Source organism: Cyanistes caeruleus, chromosome 31 (genome assembly GCF_971803275.1).
Source record: "Cyanistes caeruleus chromosome 31, bCyaCae1.hap1.1, whole genome shotgun sequence".
Lineage (NCBI taxonomy): Eukaryota > Metazoa > Chordata > Aves > Passeriformes > Paridae > Cyanistes > Cyanistes caeruleus.
The window spans coordinates 3,686,593-3,710,141 of record NC_141731.1 but is presented as its reverse complement, the minus strand read 5'-3'; the positions used below and the strand labels follow the sequence as shown (position 1 = coordinate 3,710,141).

Sequence of the window (23,549 nt, the reverse complement as noted above, 5' to 3'; positions counted from 1 at the left end):
TCTAATTCTGCCTTCCCAACAGAGGCACCCCCAGCCCAAGGCACTCTCCTCTCTTTTTTTCCTCCTAACCAGGAATTTTCATTCCCAAATTTTTTCCAGATGGAAGAGGAGGAGGAAAAGCCCTGGAGATGCCGCACAAGGAGGGTCTGCAAACGCAGTCCAGGGAGCTGTGAGGAGGAAAGATCCCCCCAGTGCCAGGAACACGGCCAGAGATCCAGCCGGAGCTCAGAGCTGGGGGAGAAGCCCCACAAGTGCTTGGAATGTGGGAAGGGCTTCAGGTACAGCTCCCACCTCATCCAGCACCAGGTGATCCACTCTGGGGAAAAGCCCTACGAGTGTGGGAAATGTGGGAAGGGCTTCAGAGATATCTCTAATTTGATGACACACCAGGTGATCCACACGGGGGAATGGCCCTACACCTGCTTGGAATGTGGGAAGAGCTTTGGGTGGAGCTCCACTCTGAGGGAACACCAGCTCATCCACACTGGGGAGAGGCCCTACGAGTGTCTCCAGTGTGGGAAGAGGTTTCAGACCAGGTCCAGTGTCCTCCTACATGAGCGGATTCACACAGACGAGAGGCCCTTCCGCTGCCCCGACTGCGGGAAGGGCTTCAACCGCAACTCCAACCTCACCGTCCACCGGCGCATCCACAGTGGGGAGAGGCCCTACGAGTGTCCCCAGTGTGGGAAGAGCTTCTCCAGGGGCTATCACTTGACCCAACACCAACGAAGGCACCAGTAAGGGAAGCCCTGCGAGTGCCCCGAGTGCGGGAAGAGCTTCGTGTGCTGCTCCAGCTCCATCCCCCATGGGAGGATGGGCGTTGGATGATCCCCAGTGACCCCCGTTGGGCAGAGCCCTGGTGATCCGTGGTCCTGGTGATCCATGTTGGGAAGACACCTGTCTGGGAGGCTTCACATCTTCCTGGCTCCCTGTGGGCACCTGGATGAAAGCAGGGGAATGAAAATTCAACAGGACACAGAATGACAGTGGGAATTGTTGACTTTTAATCCTCGAGAACCTTTTGCCTCAGGAGCTGTGTGGGCAGAGAAAAGGGGGTGACACCGGGCTTGGGGGCCCAGAGGGGAGCACAAATGCTCTGGGTGAGGGAGACACGACCCCCAGAACCCTCCCTCACCTTCCTGCGCAGGCAGAAGCCGAGCCCCAGTGCCAGGAAGACGAAGCCCAACACTGAGACTCCAATCCCCATCAGCATCTTGCGTTGGGCAGCGTTTGATGGCATCCCTGGGGCATCTGCAGAGGTCAGGACCCCCAAAACCTCTCACAGACACCCCAAGCCCCTCCAAGGACCCTCCCAGTCTCTCCCAGCCCCCCCAAGACCCTCTGAAACCTCCTTTGGAGTCACTAATTTTAAACAATTAAGAATTTTAGAAAAATTGGGGGTCTTGGCTAGAGATAGGCCTTGCTGGAACTAGTTAGAGTTAATGATGAAGGGAAAAGCAGGATTTGAGATAATGAATCTCGGACTTAGGTAAAAAAATTACTTTTCATTGTATGTTTGTTCAGCTGTGCTTATAATGAGAAAAGAGAAACTGATAAATGGGTTCAGGAAGATCAGAGACCTTACATCTGGAAACCCATTTCCAAGTCACAAGGGAGGAAACTGGAGTTGTACCAAATGTCATTTGTAATGTCAACCATTGTAAAGGTAGAAAGGTGAGAGTGGGGAAAAGCGGTTTTCCTTCATCTGCTGATGACCCCTCCTCACCAAAATGACCCCCTCCTCAAATTGGGGAGCCAACCATGCAGGTGTAATGACATTAAAATCATTACCATGAATTCTAATCCGAAGTGGCACATGGGACGTGATAGCATTATGCATATGCATTAGTATATGCATATATACATATATACATTCATATGTATTAGTATTTTGGATATTTAAGACTTTTGTAAATAAATAGACACTGGAATCTTTTGTCAACTTGCAGTGCATATTAAGGGGTGACTCCCGCCCTCGCCCAGTGCTGTGATTAAACATCCACTTTGTAACTTTAAACTGTTGGAGAGGTTTTTTTGTCCATTAACAGATTAATGTTGATACTGGATCAATATTGCTATTTTGGTAAATCACTGCCAGTCTCTTCCCAGCCTCCCCAGGACCCAGCAGAGCCCCTCCTGTTCCTCTCAGGATCCCACAGCCCCCTCCCAATTTCTCCCCACTGCCCCTGGACCCCCAAACCCTCTCCCAGTCCCTTCCTAGCACAACCAGGACTCATCAAGACTCCTCCCAGTCTCTTCCCAGCACAACCAACCTCATCCCAATCCCTGCTTTCCAATGCCCAATCTCCTTCCAGCTCCTCCAGGCTCACTCAAATCCCTCCCAGTGACACCCAGCACCCCCAAACTCCCTCCCAGTGTCCGCCAGGACCCCCAGAACCCCATCCCACCCTCCCCAACATCCTTCAAACCCCTTCCCAGCCATCCTAAGCACCTCAATCCCTTCCCCAGTTTAAACCAGTCTATCTCAAACTCCCTCCCAGTTCCTCCCAGCACACCCCAATCCCCCTCTGGGCCCCCCCAGTGCCTCCCCCGCTGCCCCCGGCGCTGTGGGGGCCGGGCCGTGCCCCAGTGCCGGCTCAGGGGGTGCTCCAGGCTGCCGTGCTCCACCTGGCAGCTGGAGCTGAGCCCGCATTGCCGGGGGCGGTTTCCAGCAGCACCAGGAGCTGCTGGCTCCAGCCCCCGCTGGGGAGCACGGCAGTGGCCAGCACGTGGCCCGAGAGCTGCTGCTGGCCCTGGGAGCAGCTCAGCTGGATGTGGGCAGGGGAGAAATCCATCCGGGAGCAGAGCAGGCGGCCGGGGCCGGGCTGGGAGCTGGAGGGCACCAGCGAGATGGACACGCTGGGATGGGCACTGGGAGAGAGTGGAGAGGAGTGGTGTGGCATTGGGAGGGACTGGGAATGGACTGGGAAGGACTGGGGTGGCACTGGAAGAGATGGGAGCAGGTACTGGAACACTGGAAGAGAGCGTGGAGGTCCTGGAGTGAAGTGGGAATGAACTCGGAAGAGACTGGGAATGGCTAAAAAGAAGTGGGAGGGAATCTCGGGCCTCAGGGCGGGACTGGTGGCAATGGGCGGGACTGTGGTGGCACTGGGCGAGACTGTGGGGCCTCTGGGCGGGACTGTGGTGGCACTGGGCGGGACTGTGGTGGCACTGGGAGGGACTGTGGTGGCACTGGGCGGGACTGTGGTGGCACTGGGAGGGACTGTGGTGGCACTGGGCGGGACTGTGGTGGCACTGGGAGGGACTGTGGTGGCACTGGGCGGGACTGGGAATGAAGTGCGCGGCACTGGGCGGCCGAGTCCAGCGCGGGGCTCTCGGCTCTGTGGATCTGCCCGGCAACTGATGAGTCACCAGAGAGACGCGCTCTGATTGGCTGAGGGGAGGTAGATCCACGGAGGAGTGAGAGGGACCGGGAGGGCATTTGGGGTGATTCCAATGGACTGGGAGAGGCTGGGATGAACAGGGAAAGCCACAGGGGCCACTGGGAGGCCCCGGGGATGGGCACACAGAAGGCTGAGGGCTCTGGGGTGATTCCCAGGGAGGTTTGGAGGGACACGGCCGGGCCCCTCTCTGTGCCCCGCGAGCAGCGGCCCGGACAGAAAAGTTCAGGAGCGGGAGGAGGTGTTTCTCAAGATTGATTTTAATCCTCATTCTCCTGGTCTGATTTGCTCAGTCCTACGTTCAGTTCATTTCCCCAGGTCGGGCTGTTGTGCCCCTGATGGTGATCCCTGAGTGACCTCTCCCTGCCCTTGTCCCGACCCACGAGGATTTGGATTTGTTTCAGTTCAGTGGAATTCGTGGTGATCTGGGGGGAGCTGGAGCAAAGCAGCTGGAAAGCACAGTGGGCTTGAGAGGGACTGAACCAGGGCAGGAGTTGGGGCTGCCTCGAGTGAGCTCTCACATTGTGAACCTTCATGGGGTCTTTCTAAGGGAATTTTGTTGAAGTTTGACATTCTTTATTAAAAAGCAGAGTCACAAGTGGAGCTCTGCTTTCAGCTTGAAATGAGGGGATGGAACGTGGGCACTGGGACTTCCATAACCTCAAGTTGTTCCTTGTTCCTGGACAGTTTAGCTTTGGCAATCTGAAGCCCTTCAGCAGCAATGTCTCTGCCACCCCCTGGTTTCTGGCTCAGACCCAGCTCGCAGCTTGGACAAGGTCTGGGCTTTGTCCTCTTGAGCTTCGGGAGCCTCCCGGGAAGCACCAGCCCTCCCCAGCCCACCCTTGGTAGCACTTTTTATTTTCTCTCTGCTGACGATTTTATCCCCAAAACTGTCGTGGGAACGTTGTATCCAAGCTCATCCTCCAGCGCTGCACTTTCCTCCTGTGAATTCCCTGTGCAGGGAATGTGTCTGTGCTTTTCCCTGCTCTGTTCACTGACAAACAACCCTGAGCCCGTGGGACTGTCAGAGCTCCTTCATGCAATGAAATCAGGTTGTGTTTCTCATGGCATGTTCTGGAGGAGCTTTTCTTGGTGTGTCTTGTGCTGCTGGAAATGACACAAGAGCCAGGAGGGAACAGAAGCTGCTGCTGCCCGTTGGCTCAGGGCCAGGGAACCAAGTTGTGCTCCCGGGCAGTTGGGCCCTGCTGGAAGCAGAGCCGCGTTTCCCTTGAGCAGCTCAAGCTTGTGACAGCTCCAAACAGGAAACCTCAGCAGAAAACTCTTCCTCCAAACTCAGCTGCTTTCCCTCCTGCAGCTGTTTGGGAAAGAGCCTCAAAGCACAGACTCTGCTGGGAGCCATTGGTGCATTTCCTCCCTCCCGGCAGCAGCAGCTCCTGAGCCCTTCACGGGCTCCTGGCCCTTCCCAAACCCTTCAGCTCCCTTTCAACTCTCAGCACTCACTAACATGTGCATTTCTTTCATATTTAAACTGCATTTAAACTTCTCTTTTTCTCTCCTCTCTATCTTTTCAATCTCCTCTTTATCTCCTTTAATCCCGTCAGCCCCAGTAGGATGGGGATGGAGTCTTGGGGTGGGTGTGGGATGAACTGAGGATCCAGCAGAGAAGGGCAAGGCAGAGGGGAGAGGACTCAGCCAACCCTTCTGCTGCTCTCTCCTCCCCCAGGCTCCAGCTAAAGCAAGTCAGACAGGAAAGGATCCCACAAATGCTGTGTTCTCCTCCCTCTGAGCTTGGCTGGGGATCCTCAGCTTCAGCCTGGTGCAGTGGCTGAGATTCGCTAATTTGAGTTTTTGGCTAATGCACTAAATAATGTGGTGGGTTTAGCGCTGGCTGAAATCTCCAGGGCACTTACTCATTTCTCACTGTGAGATATGGATTAGGAGAAGGGCAAAACAGGCTTAAAAGTTAGAAGGAATAAAGAAACTTTATTAACAGGACTACAAGAATGAGAAACCAGAATAAAACTTACAGAATGCCTTTCCTCTCCTGAATAACTTTTGTTGTTTTTTTTTTTAACTGACAGCATAGAGATAGAACTTCGGATGTTAAAACAGAATTCATTACACAAGTTTTTTATCAGTTTTTGTAGGGAGAGGAGTTTTTTCTTATTGTATCATGAAGACTTTTTTACAAGAAACAGGTTTTGTGTGTTTTTTTATTTTTACAAATAGCAGGCATCTGGGAAAAAAATTTTCTATTGTGACATTTTTCTCATTTTTACAGCCCTCATAGAGGTGTGTCTATGGGTTATGAATTCATGGGGTGTTATTTTAAGGATGAGTTGTTTGAAGGCAGATGTTTTCTTCATTTGTTTTTCTGATCATCTCTGGAAACAGAAGTTTTCTACTTCTCTCCCTGGGTGCAATGGGCATGTTATTGTTTTTATTTATTTTCTGTTCAAGCTTTTCATGGGATTACAGTTATTTTAACATTTGTTTCATTAATGGATGCTTTTGTTTAGATTTATAGTTTTAATACTTTATTTTATACTTTTTTCATGAATTAAATGAGATATTTTATTCTATCAATGATTATCCCTATGGCCTTACTAAATGATTATTTTAGTTTCAATTTCCATTTTTTCATTTCTTTTCTATCTGAGGTTTGGCCTTTTTTTTTACTGACTTTGATGTTTTTATGTTGTTTTTTTGTGTGTTATTATTTTGTCCTTTTCTGTCCCTGGAGAGATGAACAAGGTTTGTAGGTCTCATCCCTGTATTGAAAGGGTTAATATCTTGCCCAGGCTCATAATCTTCCTAGTGTTCCAAATAAATAGGTACTGTGAGGGATACATATCACAGGTGAGCACCCACTGCACAATCTGCTTTGGATTAAATCCCATCTCCGTCTTCATCAGCTCACAGTCACTGTGACACTATTCCTGCATGGAAGAAACAGGCTGGGATGGCCCTTTCTGCTTTTGATCCTTTTATTGGCAAATGAAATATTCTATTTGAAAACCTTCAAACCCTGGAGTTTCTTTGTATTTTCACCTGAAAATGCTGCCAGTCGAGGTTCCCAAGTGTGTGGTACGTGTTTGTGTGCACAGAGCAAAGGTGTCAGCCTGTGTGCGTGGCCCGGGTGTCTGTCAATGCCCATTGAAGCAGACGGCTGGAAGGGGGCTCTGCCCGCCCTGCGCTGCTCCGGGGCTGGGGCTGGGCTGGCAGAGGCTGCAGAGCGCTCTGAGAGGCACAGCCTCAGCCCCGGCCGCCATCTTGTGCACGGTGGCACAGCCTCAGCCCCGGCCGGCATCTTGTGCACGGTGGCACAGCCTCAGCCCCGGCCGCCATCTTGTGCACGGTGGCACAGCCTCAGCCCCGGCCGCCATCTTGTGCATGGTGGCACAGCCTCAGCCCCGGCCGCCATCTTGTGCATGGTGGCAGCTCTGAGGGCTGTGCGAGGGACGCTCTTCCCCAGCGCTGTTTCACGTCCTTTCCTTTCCCGGGATGGCATTTGGAAATATTTCTTTGGCCCTATCAATACACAACTCACTGTCTTACTCACTTCATGCTTAGAAGGTTCTAAGAAGAAAATGAAAAGCATAGTGTGATTACGATGAGCAAAACGTAATCAAGAAAACAGTACTCCATAGTGTAGGGCCTACAGAGCAGGGATTTGTTTATTCAACACCAGGAGTGAGGGGGAAGCTCCACCACAAACTCACTTGTCCATTCTTTGCACAGGACAAGCTTTTAAACTTTTTAAACTTAATGGGCACATTCTACTTTCCTAAGCTTCATATTTTCTAATTCCATGATTGTGGAAGCCCTTGCAGCAGGGCTCTACATGAGGTAGTTGTCAGCGTCCTGGTGGTTGTTTTTGATGAAGGCTCAGGAGCTACCTGAATTCAAAAGGCCTTTTTGTTACACTTCAACACTTTCCTTTTCTGGGAATTCAACACAAACTTATGGTCAGTAAGTTCTGCAAGTTCTCTTGCTGTGTGAGGCCACATTGTGTCTTTCATTCAGCAATTCATGAAGAAAACACCAATTACCTACTGAGACCCTTCTGCTCCCTCCCAAATCACTACTCAAGAACAAGCCTCAGGCACATGCCCACAGTCCCTCTCTGCCAGCAGCTCCGAGCTGCATTGCACAGCGCTTGCTGTGCCCCAGAGAGCACCAAGCAGGCTGGCCTGGTGCCCCTGAATATTTCTGCAAAGCCCTCTGCATTTCACACCTTTGCTGTGGCTCAGCGCAGAGCTCCAGGATTGCAGGCGCTTGGTCCCAGAGCTGTGTGAGGCACTGGCTCGTGCAGATGTGCCCTGACTTGCTGTCAGTGCCTCACGCTGGCCTCGGTTCCCCTGGCAGAAATGCCGTGCCTGAAGGACACTGCCCTGTGCTGGAGCCTGCGGAGCAGCCCAGCTCCCTCCCCCTGTGCCCAGAGTGCTGCACACACTGCTGACCATTGCCAGGAGTTCCAGGGCAGGCGGCAGAAGAGCAGCAATGGTCAGGCAGGGCAGCAGCCCTGGGCTGCTCTTTGCCTTTCTCTCCTCCTGTGCAGACTCCAGACAGCCCATGGCACCAGTGTGTGCTGTGCCCAGCACGGTGCCGCTTCCCCTCAGGAGCAGCCAGCTGCCAGCTGGGCTCTGAGAGCGGAGGATTTGCCTGGTGCCAGCAAGAGGCAGCCAGGGCCAGGCTGCTGCCTCTTGCAGCTCCAAGGGCCTCCTTCCAGCCTGCCTGTGCCGAGGCTCAGGCTTCTCCGGGCTCTGCCAGGGCTCTGCTGGGGCTCCAGCCTGGCCAAGGCCGGGCCCGCTCTCACCTCACAGTCGCTGACAGCTCTGCACCACAGGAGACCTTGCACAGCACCCTCACTGCTCTTTCTGCTTTCTCTCTTCAGCCAGACTCTCCTCCAGCCAAAGAGATTTCTCTTAGGGATACAAATCCAAGTGGCAGGAACCCAAATACTCTCGAGTCACATCTGCACAGCCTGCATTTGCACAGGATGTTTGTGTTGCACTGCTCCTCCTTTGGTTTTTCCTGCAAATGCCATTGCTGTTTCTGCCTCAGATAGAAACGCCAGAGCTGGGCAAAACTTGGCCAGTTGGCCATATTCCAAAGGCAGTGTGGTCTGGAGAGGATGAATGAAGAGGAGCCTTCCCCCCTTACAAACTGTACCAAAGAAGCCATTAATGTCACTTTCCACCTCTAAGAAAAAACTGACAATTCAGGAGGAAATGTTGAGCTTTCTCACAGGGTCAGAAGGAGAGAAATGTTCCAAAGGAGTTGAGATTTTAGAAATTTTATTTAAAATCCTACTCTACAATCCTACACTACAAACCTACACTACCATCCTGCTCTACAATCCTACTCTATAATCCTACTCTACAATCCTACTCTGCAATCCTACTCTATAATCCTACTCTAAGCTGGTCATGGAGAAGACAGTTCTAAATTAATTGTTGCATTCCTGCCTCCTCCTTCCACTTCTTTACTGCAACGATGAGAGGTGCCAGGCTGGACCCAGGCATGGCCGATGTTATAAATTGATGCTGCAGAAAGGAAAAGAAAACAACAAGAAAGCATGATTTTCCAAGCTAAGAGCTTCAAAAGACTTTTTAAATGGAAAGGGGATTGAGTCAGAGTAGGTCAGGAGCATGGGGCAAGAGTGGCACAGGTTGCCCCAAGAGCTGGTAGGAGGCCCATCCCTGGAAATATCTGAGGTCTGAGTATCCTGATCTCTTGAAAGATGTCCCTGCTCATTGCAGGACACAGACTAGATGACCTTTCCATGTCCCTGTGTGTTAGTTTGAGATGAATTGACATTTAGGGAAAGAAGTAAGAAACCCCGCACGGAAGTGATTTCTTTGAGAGAAGCTGCTGGGAGCTTCCTCTGTGCCTGAGACAGGCCAATGGCTGGCTAGTTCTGAGAACTGACAACATTTTGCACCATTTAGAAATGAGATGTGCCTCTGTGATGATGCACATTTTGAAAACCACCAGCCCGGGCACTGGCCCTCTTTGCTTCCGGAGCCCGAAGGTAACGGAGCTCTGGTGAGGCCGGCCCTGCTCGCCCACGGCCTGTGCTCCTGGGGGAGGCCGGGCCAGAGCCCAGCGGCTCCCGGGCGGGGGATGGAGGCTGCGGGACCCCGGCCCCAGGCTGGGCCAGGCCACGGCTGCTGACATCTTGCCCACACTAAACCCTCTCCCCAGCGTGCAGCGACAGCTCCAGGCCGAGCCTCCCCTCCCAGCGGCTCCCGGGCAGAGCGAGGGGCCCAGCACAGCCTGAAATCCAACACCGTGACTGCCATGACCTGGGTGAGATTGAACCCTTTCACTGCACAGATGAGACCTTTCTTACTCTTGTGGGCCTGATAATAAAATTTGTTATTCCTTTGAAGTTTGAAGCCTGTTTTGCCCTTCTCCTAATCCATAGCTCCCAGCAAGAAATGAGTAAGTGTCCTGGTGATTTTAGCCAGCGCTAAAACCCAGCACTCCCTGCCAGCCCAGCCCAGTCTAGGATTGCTCCCCACTGTCAGCTGAACAGCACCAAGGTTGGAAGGGAGGAGGATGGGGGCTCATCTGATGCCTTGGATTTCAGTGGAGGAGGAGCCCATCCCTGGGACACTGTTTCACCTGCAGCCCTTTTGGCATTTTACCTGCAGCAGCTCCTTGGCAGACCAGCGCTGCGCCTCGCCTTTCTGCAGGCAGCAGCTCAGGAAGTCACGCAGCAAAGGCGAGAATTGCTCGGGCTGCCGCAGCTGTGGGCTCCCTTCTGTGGCTATGTGGAATTTAGCCTGGGGAAAAAGGAAACACAAGGCTCCACCTGCTTCTTTCCCATCTGGAACTGCTGTCCCAGAGCCCATTGTTCCAGCTCCACTCTGCAGTGGCAGTTTTTGCCCTGGCAGAGAGGCAGAGATGACTTTCCTGTAGCATTTGGATGACGACTTTCCTGTATCATGAAAAAACCCAAGCCCCAAAGCCACAGCTTTGCCAACATCCAGCAGATCTTGCCTTGGCAGCTGATTTCATTGCCTGCTCTAGTTAGTGGCAACTACATCAGCAAATACATGTTTCCTTCTCGGAGGATTCCCAGCAGCTTGGCAGCCTTTTTGGAAGAGGGATTTTGCTATTCTAAGTAACTGTACTATTCCAAGGATTCTTATAAGAAAAGAATCTCTGCAGTGCTTGTTGGTCCCTTAAGCACAGCTGCCATAAAGCAAAACTCATCAGGCTTTTTGTCCTGTTCTTGAAAATGATGGTAATTGGAAGAAAAGAAAGGAAATGCAGCAGGTGTTCCTCAGGGAAGGAAACAAACCTTTGGAATCTCATTTTCAACACAGACACATTAAGATGCCTCCACAAATGTATTGGGTTGAAAATGCCTGTTTGGGCACACAGGAGCCACCTGCAGCTCTGTCTCTCAGCACTCTGAAAATTTCAGGTTCCCTTAGGTGGCAAAAGGAAAATATTCATGGTGAAATCAGAAGTGTCATCCCTGTGGTAACCCTGTGCTGGTTGGATTCTCAAGTCAATGCATTAACGCTGTGCCCATCCCAGAAAGTGCCAGGAAACAAACAGGAGGTTTTGGCAGGCTCTCCCCGTCACCAGGCTCCAGCTTGGTGATATGGAGAAAGTGGCTTGGGTTATGAAAGAAGGTGGTCACTGAGTGTCTCAGCAGCACTGCACAAGAAGCAGAAGAGACTCTGGCTTTACAGCCTCATCTCCAGGTTTCAGGCAAGTTTCCCTGTGAGAAGAATGGGGCTGCACCTCTTCTCTCAAAAGCACTGTTTTTGAAACTTGGTTTGCTTTGAGTTTCTTTGCTTCATTTCTGGAAAGATAACACCAGCTCTGAGATGCTTGTTTCCTATTCTTGGGGCCATCTACACAGCCAAAAGAGCTGGAACGACTTCTAAGGCAAAGCAAAATGCTGCCTGAGAATGGAGATGGTTTGGGCGAGGTAAGGCTTGAGTTCCCCCAGTGCTGCAACCAAAGCTCCAGCAGATGCTGATGTGCTGCAGGGCCATTTGTAGAAGGGGCCTTGGTGGAAGTACTTCCAGCAGATGGCCATGGGATTTTGTGCAGTGAGCAGAGAACATGGGACAGGTGAGAAAGACAGCGGGATCAGAGAGTATTTGCTCCTTACCGATCGAGCAGTGAAACTGTCGTAAGGAGTTTTTTGTTCGGCCATTTCAATTGCCACAATTCCAAAAGACCACACGTCCACTTTGGGGCCATATGGTTGACGCTTCACCACTTCAGGTGCCATCCACCAAGGAGTCCCGGTCACCGAGCACCGCTGATTTTGCTCAGGGGTGAGCTGAGCAGAAAGGCCAAAATCAGCTGAGGAGAAAGCAAAATACTCTTTTAATTTTAATACTCTCAATTAGGAAACCAAGGCAAAGAATTCCCCAGTAGAAGGTTGAGAATGTGCAGTTGAATTTCCTGGACAACACTCCCTGCTCTCTTTCCTTAGGGCTTTAGCCAAGGAAATATGAATTGGCTACTTCAAACATCCCCCCATTTTTTACACTTCCTCCAGCAGTGCCTTTTGTTCCCCTGAAGGTTTAGATTGCAGCTCCCTCCCTCTGGAAGGAACACACACAGACACACACAGAGCAATAGCACTCTTGGCTGCTTGTGGTTCCTTGTCATAGCTGTGTGCACCCTGCAACTGTGCCTTCAGCCCACAGCAGGGGGGACCCCTGCACTGCCAGCAGCAGCATTTTTGGGGAGCTGGCAGTCACTGAAAGCAGCCCCACACCCCCCATTCCTGGAAGGCTGAAGCTGAGCAAGAATACACTGACCCAGCTTGACAGAGCCGTCGGTTCTAAGAAGGATGTTGTTGCTCTTGACATCTCGATGGATCACGTGGTTGGAGTGAAGAAAATCCAGTCCTTGCAGGCACTGAGAGAGAAAAGAGAACCAGGGGGGCAAAAAGTAGTGCTGTGAGTTCATCGCACAAGAAAGGAAACAGCTGTGGAAGGTTCCCTTTGCAGGGGAATGGGGAGGAATGGCAGAACACAGCGCCATTGAGAGCAAGAGCCTGCTGCTCCCACAGGAGGAAAGGCATGTCAGCTTTTGAAAGAGCACCAGAAACTGCTGTTGTAGACTGTCCCCTGCAAAGCAGCCAGGGTGACGGCAGCTGCAGTGCATGTGCTCAGTAGCAAACATCTATTGGGCTGCACTGCTATCCTTTTCAGCTGAGGAATAAAAGAAATTAGTCTCTTTTTTTCTTTCCTGTTTGTTTCAAATCCTGCCACCACACCTTTGCTTTAGAGACAAGGAATGTAGTGCAGACAGGCCAAAGTTTAGCTAGGCAAGGTGGAGAAGTGCAAATGCCAATCTGAGAGACAGAGCTATAATACAAGAGCAGGGGATAAGTGGACAGGAAGTGAGTCCAGTGAGTGTAGGGGCACTGGCAGACAGTTCCCTTGAGATGCTCTTGCTTGCCCATAGCCGAGCAGCAGCACAGAAACCAAGCCTGGCCCATGAAATCCCTCCCGTTCTGAGCCCCTGTTTCCCAGACAATGCAGCTCAAGGCCTTGGAAGCACAGATGGGATCCCTGACCTCCCGACTGACAGCTGCAATCTCTCCTTCAGACATTTGAATCTCGTCAATGAGATCTCTCAGAGTGCCTCCGTCCATGTACTCCATCACCAGCCAGAGTTCCTCATGCACAAGGTAGCTGAAAAAAGGAAACAAGGCCATGCAGGTGAACATGCATGGCTAGGTTGGTTTTTTGCTTGACTCTTGTTTCTGGGTCCCTTGGAGACAAGGGCAGAAGAAAAGGCATAGACATTGCCTCTAGGCTGTGCAGTGTTTGCAGTCTGATCTGTCTCAAGGAGAAAGGCAGTTTAGGAAGAGCCCAGATAAAAAACCTGTCACACATGGCATTTCTGGAAATAAGCACCTAGTCTTCCTGGCATGCACAGCAATGGAAAAGAGGGGCAACAATGCAAGGGCAATCCTCTCTTGGATGGTTCATCAGCATTTAAGAAACTTGAAAAACTCAAGCCCAAAGAACTGTGGAGGCAATGAACTTAGAAGGTATTGAATTCTTAAGATAGGGCTGATGCAGGTTTTTGAACAATTTTCAGTCTGCATTTGTCAGGGTGGATTCATGCAGACAAAATGCAGTCTCTTCCCATCCATTGGAGATAAGTAGAGAAATAATCATTAACAACTCTATTTCCTGCCAGTGACCAAAGTGGGTTTTTAAGCTCTCATGCTTGTAGTATGTAAACAAACATTCAAGGGATAGGACCATGACCACTCACCTGGCTAAGTAATTCACGATCCTGGGACTCCTATTACTCTCCATGATCCTGATTTCATTCATGGTTAGTATCTTCCTACTCACTCCTTGCACATTTATTTTCTTTATGGCCACCTCAAATGACATTGAAAAGGAGTAATTTGAGAAAATTGGTAGCATGAGACCACAACACACATGGAGCAAGTGATTTTGGAATGGCACAGCCAAGCTGTGCCAAAGTGCCTTGTGATTAGACCTCATCACTGGAGTAATTAGGAAGTGACATTGCAACAGCCCATTTCTCTGCTCCCTTGGGGGTCAGTTACAGGACATGTGGCCACTGGCGATTTGCCTTGTCCACAAAGCCTGTTCCAAGTGCAATTTGCAGGCTGGCTCCAGTCTGTGCTTCTTGTGCCTTTTCAGCACAGCTCTACTCAAAGCTCCAGCCACAGCTGTCAGCAGTGGGGAAAGGCCTGGAGAGCAGCAGAGGCTGCAGGGGCTGTTGACATTTACCTCTCCTCCTGTTGCAATGTCAAGTGCTCTGGAAACCTCTCCAAAACCCCTAGAAACAAAACAGCAGCAAAGAAAGGAGAAGCCATTTAGATCTTGCACTGAAAGCCAGTCCAGACAGGAGAGCTCTGCTGTAAATGCCTAAAAGCTGCAGGTTGCAGGAGGGGTCTGCCAGAAGGCAGATGATGCATTTTCCCCTCAAGTGCCTGGGCACTGGGCCTGTTCCTGAAGCCTTGGGCTTTACTGCCTCAGCTCCAAAAGGCAGCTTATTCCTTCATCTCGGCTATCAGCTTCTAAACTGTGCAATTCTAATCCTGAGCATGGAGTATTTCCTTTAGCAAACTCTTGGAGAGAAATGTTCCAGAGAACTGTTATCTGACAGCTCTCATTGGGGGTAGGTTGTGCTTTCAGGCAAGCAAGATTCTTCTCCTTTCATTAGTGTGGCCAGATGATTTGGAGACATCCAAAAATGCGAAGGAAATGAATCCTGAGCTGTCCCACACTTGAGAGACAAGCAGATTTACCAGGTTCTGTTCCTTGCTGCAGGCAAGACCTTGGCAGCATGGAGATGTCTTTGACAATGCCTTCTGAGCACACTTGACAAATTCTGGCCAGTACTGAGAGATGGGGCAGACTAAGCCCGCTGTCTAAACATGTGGACAACTTGTCTGACTTCCCACTTGATGGATATTCCCCCAGTGAAACCCCTGGCCCGTGGCTGTGTAGAAGTGACTGTGGTTGGACTCACCCGCTGCCAAGACTTTCCAGTTCGATGTATTTTGTGATGGGATTTTCCTTGTTCACCATTCTCCCTGAGGGAAACAAAATGCAAGATGCTGACTTTCAGGCAGAGATCCCAACTTGCAGGAGATGCCAAAGGCAGCCCCGCTGTCTGGGGCTCTGAACCCTCTGTGGTCAGCTGGGCAGCAAGCACAGCAGCAACAAGACAGGCAGTTGTGCAGTACAAATGGGCAGCAGAGAGACTGATTTTGTCCAGTCCTTGGAAGGAAATGAAGCGCAGAGAGCACAGCAGGGCACAGCACAAGGCTGGCAAAGGCCAAGCATGAGCACTGACAAGCAATGGCAAGAAGACACAGCCAGCCTGAGCCCCTGACAAGCTGTGGCCCCTGTTCAGGACACACCAGCATTGCCTTGGAGATCAGACACAGCCAGGTGCAGATCAAGGCCCTTTTGTGTCCCAGCAGGTGAAGGTAGACACCAAATCAGCTGGGATCTTTTCTCAGCCCCACCAGGTCTTTTCTGAGAGCACAGCACTGGCAGCTGTTATGGGCAAGAAGCAGATTAAATGGGTTGTGCTGCAGAATCACAAAGGGCTTGATGTGTTTCCCAGAGACTGATCTGAGCAGGGCTTGGGCCAATAGGTAGGATTCTAAGAGTCATGGGAATGGCTGGGAATCAGGGATGAAAAAGTGCCATGGATCTGAGGAATACACAGCACAGGGGCTGCAGGCTCGCTCCTGAGAAATGCCTGCAGTGCTGTTTTATCTGATCACACCACGTGGATGTGTCTCTTGGACACATCTTTATAAAAATAAAACTAGGATATTAATGACAGATTGTTATACAAATATCTGTTTCTTCATTGTGGGCCCAATGAAAACATCTCTTGCTCTCTGTTTCTGCTGTCACCTGATGTTCTTTCAAAGGAGTCCTCACTGACAAAAATACAGCATTCTCATAAAAACCTTGTAGATGTAGTAGAGGCAATAAATACAGTCCTAAAAATGACAGCAGTAAGACACATGGGGCAGAACAGCTCTTTCAGGATGGAGAAAAAACAAACTCTACCAAAAAACACCAAATCTGAAACCAAAAAGTATAGAAACTGAAAACTAAAAACAGAACCACAACAAAAAGACAAAACCCCAAATCCAATCAATATCTCTGAAGTCTTTTGGTTCTGACGACAGGTGGGAAGTCTGGAGTCTAAGGAGAATTTAGGAATCAAATATTCTGTTCAGTTTGGCCACTAGCACACAGGACTTGCATAGATCATTTGCTGGGCCACAGCCTCCTGCTGATCCAAGAACAATTCCTGCTTCTGCCTTTAGTGGCAAGGGAATGCCAGGCAAAGCCGAGCCAGTCCAAGCTGCCCTCAGAGGCAGCAGGAACAGCCAGAGCGCTCTCTCGCTGCCTCAGAGCACAGCAGTTCCTGTGGGGAGTCCTAAATGTCTCTGGGACACCAAAGTGAGGAGGATCATTTGCTACAGCTCTGCTGGCACGTGCACACAATACACTGTCCCTCAGACAAGAAATACACCAGACGTACTCAGTTGCTCCACGAAGTCTCCCTGGCTCTCCTGGAGCTGAGCAGCAGATGTGTCACTGCTGGAAATGGACAAACTGCCCCGGCTCCACTGCTCAGCTTGGGCAACAAAGGCTCCTTTAGATGCTGCTGCTGCTGCTGCAGCAGATTGAATGGAAGAGCCTGTGTAGATCTGCGAGAAGAAAGGAGTTTGTGTCAGAAAGCTGGCTGGCAGAGATTACCCCGAGTTCCCTTTTCAAATGCAAGCCCTTAGGAAGTTGCTGTTAGCCACATGCAAAGCTCATCAACTGGATTTTTTGGATGCCCGCTTCTGGAACCAAATGGTCAAAACCCAAGGTTGGTTTTAATCAAGTTGATGGCCAGTTTCATATTCCATTTTCCTGGATTTTCTGAAGGATGACTGCAACAACGACCATTGCACTTCCTCCCAAGGATCCCTTTCCCCCTCCAAGGGCTGCAGACACATTTGCAGCTCCTTGTTCTAATGTTGGAGCTCCTCCCCCTCAGTCCTCTTTTCCTGCACCATCTTCAGAAGGTGCTCAGCCTGCAGCACTTGTGCTTGGGACAGTACCTGTGCCTCCAGCCGACCTTGGGGCTCTTCATCAGCCGGCATTTGCTGGAAGCCTTCGCAGGCTGCCAGGTGAGATATCAACACGTCCACCTCAAGTCAAAGAGAACAAAGCAGTCAGAGACCACAGCTTGTCCCTGTGTGCCAAGGCTCATTGACTGTGAGCAAAGGGAAAGAGCAGGACAGCAGCAGATTCATCAAGGCATACAGACAGCTTGCAGCTTGTATTCCAAATCTGTCTGGGGGACTGTGTTCACTTGCAAAAAGCCCTGAAGAAACAAGGAGAGCAGGAGCAGGCCAGCAGGAATCCCTTGAGATGAGTGCTGGCAAAAGGGGCAAATGACTGGTGCCACTGTCCAGGGCAGCAGCTGAGATTGAGCACAGCAGGAAATGTCCTTCCAAGCAGCTGGGATAGACACTACAGCAGGATGGCACTGAGAGGCATCAGCCCAGCCCCCTGCTGCTCTGCAGAGGAAAGGCAAGAAGGGCAGAAAGCACCAGACTGCAGTGACTGCTGTGCCTATCGCTCTTTCACTCACTCGATTTTCTAGAGCCTCTTGCTGCTGAGCGAGGAGATGAAATTTCTCTTCCATGATTCTCCTTTCTTCCTCCAGCCTGTTCTCCCTTGCCCTGATCCTAGCCTCAGCTTCCTGCAGCTCTGCCAGAAGCTCCTCATCAGAGGCCTGTGAGGAACCAGAGAGAGGAATATCCATGAGTGGAGTGTCTGCCACACTTTCACTCACCTGGTTTTCTTGATTTCCTCTCTGCCAGGGGAGATTCATCTCCTCTTCGATGCTTCTGTCTTCCTCGTGCCTCTTCTTCACTGCCATGATGGCCCTCGGAGCTTCGGGCAGCTCTGCTTGGGGCTCTGCCTCGATGTTCTGTACACACAAATGGAGAGCAAGTGCCTGGGAGCTGCCATCAGGCTCAGCTTCTTCCTCAGTTTCAGCCTCAAAATCACACTCATTCAGTCACTTCTTTCTGCTTCCCTACCCACCTCTGCTTCCACTGTAACCTCCTGTCCCGCTGCTGATCTCTGCAGAGGCTCTTTGCTTTCAGGGCCTCTGGCACTCGTGGCCTGCTCAGTCCCAAGAGCTGCGTTTTATGCCCCTCTTCCTGCCCTTCACTCTGTCCCCTGCTGAGTCAGCCTTACCTGGCCATTCTCCAGTGGCTCTTCCACCTGCTGCCCCAGCTGCTCTTCCTGCTCTTGGGCTGGGAACAGCTCTCCCTCAGGCTGGCACGGCCGTCCTGATAAAACAATCTGCTCCTGCTCTTTCTCTGGATGGACCTGCAGAGAAAGCAAGAGAAGATGGGCTTCAGCTTCTCATCCAACATTTGTGGGCCAAGACTCAAAGGCTGATGGGCTCCCACGTTCCCAAAGCTCTGTGCTGCTGCTCTCCTGCCTTGTTCTCTGCCCGTGGGGAAGCACAGATTCCAAAGGGACCCTGGCAGTGCAATCAGGGCCCATCTGGCACTGAATCTCCAACAGACTCTTGGGCAGCTGACAGGAAATGTGGGGCATTTCTCAAGGGCCTCCCTCCCCTTCTGCTGTGTCCTGCTTGTCTCTCCCTAGTGACTGACAGCCAGCCCTGTCCCACAGCTCCATCCTGGCTCTGCAGGGGCTTCCTGGGTGAGCTCAGCCCTTGGGAGAGACACTGCTGGAGTTCATGTTCTTTTCAGGCCTGCCCTGCCACTCCTGCCCTTCTGACATCTACACTCTTGTTAGAAATCCTGCTCAGTCAGGAGACAAGGATATGTGCAATTTGATCCTCTGCTGCAGGTCAGAGAGCCTCTATGGCCACCTCAGGATATGGAAGAGGACCAAGGTGTTTCTCCTCCCTCTTTTGTCAGCTGAGAATTCTGAGTGGCACTGACAGAGATCCTCAAAAGGCCCCATCAACAAATTAATTGACACACCCCTAGGGATGCCAGTGAAGGAAGCCATGGGTCATGTAATGCATGTATGACCAAAGTCACCAAAAACCACCTAAACCATGGTATTGTCCCACCTCACTAGGACAGGCAGAAATTTATAGGTTAAACAGGGAGTGTCAGGACAGAAGAGGCAGGAGGAGGAAAACAGCTCTGAGGAGAAAAAACAACCATCTCTAAAGGGGTTCTTAGCAACAAAAGACAGCACTCAAGGACTTGCAGCTTTGCCCCCACACTAGGCTCCAATGCAGTTTCCAAAGCTGCAGACTTCACCACAAAACATATCAAGAGAAACTTGCCACTTGTGGATTTTGCCTCAGAAGAAGGGTTCAGAACTACACAGTTTGTTTCTTTGGCCACACAGGACAAGAATGGCCGGCCACAGCTTCATGGACAACACAAACATCTCCTTGCAGCTTATCAAAAGCCAAAAGACAGGTGGCCTAAAAGACTCCGCAGAAGTGAAGAATTACTCCAGAAAACTGCAGAACACTTCTCCAGGTCATGCAGAGGTTTCCAAAAAGGGACAGCAAACAAAGCAAGCCCTGTGAGCCCCAGAAATGCCGTGTGAGGCCTTGGCCATGGCTTGGCAGAAGCCAAGAGACAGAGCTTCCCTGAGCCAAGCAGCCAGCTGCTCACCCGCAGGCAGCAGCGCTTTGGGGCCTCAGCACGACGGCTCAAAGCCCAATTTCCAGCTGCCACGGGATGGGGGAATGGCTGGGTGCTGGCAGGACTCCAGCACTCAGCATCCTCAGCCAGCAACAGCAAGTGCTGGCTGCTCAGAAACTTGCAGCTCTGCCTTGCACTAAAGACAGCAGCACCCAGCACTGGCACTTACTGTCTGGGCATGGTCAGGCTGGGCTGTGACCACAGCTGGAGGCTCGTGCTCCTTTTGCTCATTTTGCTCCTCTTTGGCCTCTTCTCCAGGAGCAGAGGGAGCCCCAGCAGAGTCTGCTCTTGCTTCTGGGCTCTGTGGACAGATGGTGGAGTTAGGGACAGGCAGCTCCCTATCATTTAGAAACTTATTTCTCTTCAGCTCGATTTCTACAACCAGCTCTACCAAGCACAAATCATCAGCTTTGATAGCAATGGGATTCTAAGTCTCTCCAAGTAAATTAAAATGGGTTAATTCAGCCATACTGCAAATAGTTCTGAATTAGAGAGTTCACCCTGGCTACTATCAGCAAGCAACGTTCTCTCTGCAAATCTGAGCTTTGAGTTCTTTTAAAGCTCTGCAATGGAAAATTAGGAAATAGCCAACAATGCCTTTGCTATTGCTGTTGTAAACATGGAAATGGATCTTCTTTCAGCCCACCCAGCTGGCCCTCTGCACTCTACTGCCACAGGCCAAGCTCACAGTTCCCTGCACAATTCTGAAACACCAGGAGCATCAAATGTTCCTTTCTGACTCACCTCAGGATCGGCACCTCTGAACACACGGCTCAGATGACCTGCAGTGGGCAAGGAAAAGGCACCAAATTCTTTGAGAAAACTGGAGAGAACCGTGGCCTATTTAGAACAGCATCTGAGAAGATCTCCCAGTCTGCATTTTCAAAGGTGTCCTGCTTGACTGGTGTTGTTTAAAGCAGCAACTAAAAAATCACTAGGAAACTTACTTATTTCTGGCTGTGAGATATGGATTAGAACAAGAGCAAAACAGGCTTAAAACTTAAATGGAATAAAGAAAGTTTATTGACAAAAACTACAAGAATAAGAAACCAGAATAAAACTTCCAGAACAACCCTTTTCTCCCCCACTACCCAACCATTCCCTTGTTTACATGACAACATAGAGACAAAAATACTTTGGAACTTTGGTGTATACAACAGTCCCAATTCCTGCTGGAGTCTTTTCATCAGTCTTTGTAGAGAAACAGAAGTCTTCTTCTGCTATCTATGGAGTTTTTCACATGAAAACTATTTTTCTTCATAGCTTTCTATTTCTCTGATGCCAGCTGCCCAGAAATCTGCCATCAGTTGTCTCCTCCCATTTCCCATCACTCTGAGGTGTGTTATAGGTCATGAGTCTAGGGATGTCATTTTTATGAATGAGTTATTCAAAGGCAAAAGTTCTCTTCATCTGTCTCTGTGAGCTTCTCTGGAAACAGAAGTTTTCACTTTTTGCTTCTTAAAAGACACAAATCTTCAACTCTTACTTCTCCTCCTCTGTTCCAGCATCTCAGTATCACAACTACTTCATCATTTGCTCAAAATCCACACTTGGAAACACTCCATTCCTCCCAATATACTCTGTCATGAATTAAAGGAGTTTTTTTCCGAACACTACTGTCCATCTCCATAGCTTAACAGAAAAATATTTCAGCTTATTAAAAGCATCTCCTTCTTTCTCTTCCCCCTCTAAATTTAATTTTTTTCTTCACTCTCTTTGATGGGTTGATGGCTGATCACTCCCTCTCTCTCTCTCTCTCTCTGGAAAAAAAGGATTAATCTGCAAATCTCATGCAGGTAGTAAAAGAGTTAAAATCTTGCTAAAGCTGCAGATGTTGATGGTGTCAGGTTTCAGTTCAGTGGCAGAAACTGCAAACCAAGTCAGGCTGGCCGGCTCCGTTTCTCCCCCCACCCCGCCCTCTGCAGCCTTGTCCGGCCTGGAGCGGGGGAGGAGGCCGAGACAGAGCCCTGTGACCTCGTCAGAAGCCAGAAACCAAAGAGAGCAAGAAATTCCCGGCCTCACATCTTCAGGTGCTGTTCACAGGTTGATCTCACTTCTCAATAGTTAAAACTACTGCCAATTCTCACCCATGGCCAGGAATTAGTCAGGAGAAAAAACTCCCATCAGCCTCCAGCAGTTTCAACTTCCCGAGCTCTCAGAGCTATCTTAAAAGTAAAGTCACCCCAAGAGATTGAGCCAGCAAAGTGAGGAAATGCCAGACTCTGCTGCCACAGGCTCTCCCGTGGAGGGAACAGAAGCCCTGCAAATGCTGCCTGCAGCCCCCTGGCTACAGACACCCCGTGTTTTGCTGAAGGTGTTGACAGGAGCTTTACCAAACCAGGGGCATCCTCATGGTCTTTGTGTTTCAACAGCAACCCGGTCACTAAGAAAGAGCAGGGAGACCTACAAAAGCCAGCTCAGGTTCCAGCCAGGGAAAACCTCTACTTACGTGCCAGGTTGGTCAGATAATATCCGGAATATCCGATGACATAAATGGTGCAAATGGCAGCAGCGAGCTGCTCCATCATTTTTGCCAGTTTGCACACTCTGCTCCACCACAAAAACAAACAGGGCTCCTGTCAGTGTGCAGCTGCCCACTGACAAACGCCTCAAGCAGGAGGATGCTCCTGCACTGAGCAAGCCCAAGAGCTGCTCTGACACTGAGGCCTTCCGTGCACCAAGGCAACCTTGGGATGTCACCACGACATGGTGGCATCCATGCCCTGACATCACAAAGCCAATGCTCTGCGCTGCTCTGGGAATTGATGCAGAGCAACCCAACCTTCCCTACAGCAAACACAATATTGCCTGGGAGGTTCTCCTCTGTCACAAAGGGTCACAAATCCTTTGGTGGGCTGTGGGAAATGGAAAGACAGAAACTTCCACAGATACTGAAGGGTTTCATTTACAGCCTTGAAAGGAGCTTGGGTTCATGCAATGCTAAAGGTTCACAGACGTTGAGTCGAGAATTCATAAGCTTATGTTCCTATAGCTGCAAGTAAGAATATACCAGAAGTAAATAAAAAACTGTATTGAGATGGTAGAGAGTTTTCATCTGTGATTGTGTGATTTTATAGAGTAAGCTATGAATCTAAATATTATCATAAGAAGCACATGTGTGTAGGTGAGCTAGCAGTGTATTGGGTGAAAAGCAGACACAGTGCAGCAGAACTTGGCAAAGGTGAAAGGTGATTAAGTAATAATAAACCTCTTCAATGTAGTGCATTAGCCAAAAATCTCAAATTAGCGAATCTCAGCCACTGCACCAGGCTGAAGCTGAGGATCCCCAGCCAAGCTCAGAGGGAGGAGAACACAGCATTTGTGGGATCCTTTCCAGCCTGACTTGCTTTAGCTGGAGCCTGGGGGAGGAGAGAGCAGGAGAATGGTTGGCTGAGTCCTCTCCCCTCTGCCTTGCCCTTCTCTGCTGGATCCTCAGTTCATCCCACACCCACCCCAAGACTCCAGCCCCATCCTACTGGTGCTGACGGGATTAAAGGAGATAAAGAGAAGATTAAAAAGATAGAGAGGAGAGAAAAAGAGAAGTTTAAATGCAGTTTAAATATGAAAGAAATACATATGTTAGTGAGTGCTGAGAGTTGAAAGGGAGCTGAAGGGTTTGGGAAGGGCCAGGAGCCCGTGAAGGGCTCAGGAGCTGCTGCTGCCGGGAGGGAGGAAATGCACCAATGGCTCCCAGCAGAGTCTGTGCTTTGAGGCTCTTTCCCAAACAGCTGCAGGAGGGAAAGCAGCTGAGTTTGGAGGAAGAGTTTTCTGCTGAGGTTTCCTGTTTGGAGCTGTCACAAGCTTGAGCTGCTCAAGGGAAACGCGGCTCTGCTTCCAGCAGGGCCCAACTGCCCGGGAGCACAACTTGGTTCCCTGGCCCTGAGCCAACGGGCAGCAGCAGCTTCTGTTCCCTCCTGGCTCTTGTGTCATTTCCAGCAGCACAAGACACACCAAGAAAAGCTCCT

The 23,549-nt window shown here is 50.4% G+C and overlaps 2 protein-coding genes across 2 annotated transcripts in view; one reads left to right on the top strand and one right to left on the bottom strand.

The window, feature by feature from the left end:
• Window positions 1-23,549, top strand: part of LOC147648746 (uncharacterized) — a 132,412-nt gene continuing 108,863 nt past the window's right edge. Inside the window, exon 1 of the mRNA XM_086866540.1 lies at window positions 1-737. Within this exon, the coding sequence (XP_086722666.1) occupies window positions 100-737 (638 nt within the window). The 5' untranslated portion in view covers window positions 1-99. The remainder of the gene's footprint in view (window positions 738-23,549) is intronic.
• Window positions 8,646-22,274, bottom strand: LOC147648750 (serine/threonine-protein kinase PAK 3-like). The gene is made up of 15 exons (XM_086866525.1): window positions 22,034-22,274; window positions 20,329-20,366; window positions 19,754-19,885; window positions 18,137-18,271; window positions 17,523-17,864; window positions 16,987-17,076; window positions 16,419-16,587; window positions 14,877-14,940; window positions 14,132-14,180; window positions 13,641-13,753; window positions 12,931-13,048; window positions 12,167-12,266; window positions 11,506-11,702; window positions 10,019-10,156; window positions 8,646-8,911 (listed from the first exon to the last, which is right to left on the bottom strand). The coding sequence occupies exons 1-15, from the start codon at window positions 22,110-22,112 to the stop codon at window positions 8,810-8,812; spliced, it is 1,866 nt and encodes a 621-aa protein (XP_086722651.1). The 5' UTR covers window positions 22,113-22,274; the 3' UTR covers window positions 8,646-8,809.

What these genes read in the sequence shown, in the direction of transcription:
- LOC147648750 (XM_086866525.1), bottom strand. Translation starts at nt 22,112, where the DNA reads ATGATGGAGCAGCTCGCTGCTGCCATTTGCACCATTTATGTCATCGGA. An exon ending in TTGCAGCTGTCAGTCGGGAG is followed by an intron (nt 12,267 to 12,930) that starts GTCAGGGATCCC and finishes TTTCTCTCTCAG; the next exon opens with TGCCTGCAAGGACTGGATTT. An exon ending in CGACGGCTCTGTCAAGCTGG is followed by an intron (nt 11,703 to 12,166) that starts GTCAGTGTATTC and finishes CTTTCTCCTCAG; the next exon opens with CTGATTTTGGCCTTTCTGCT.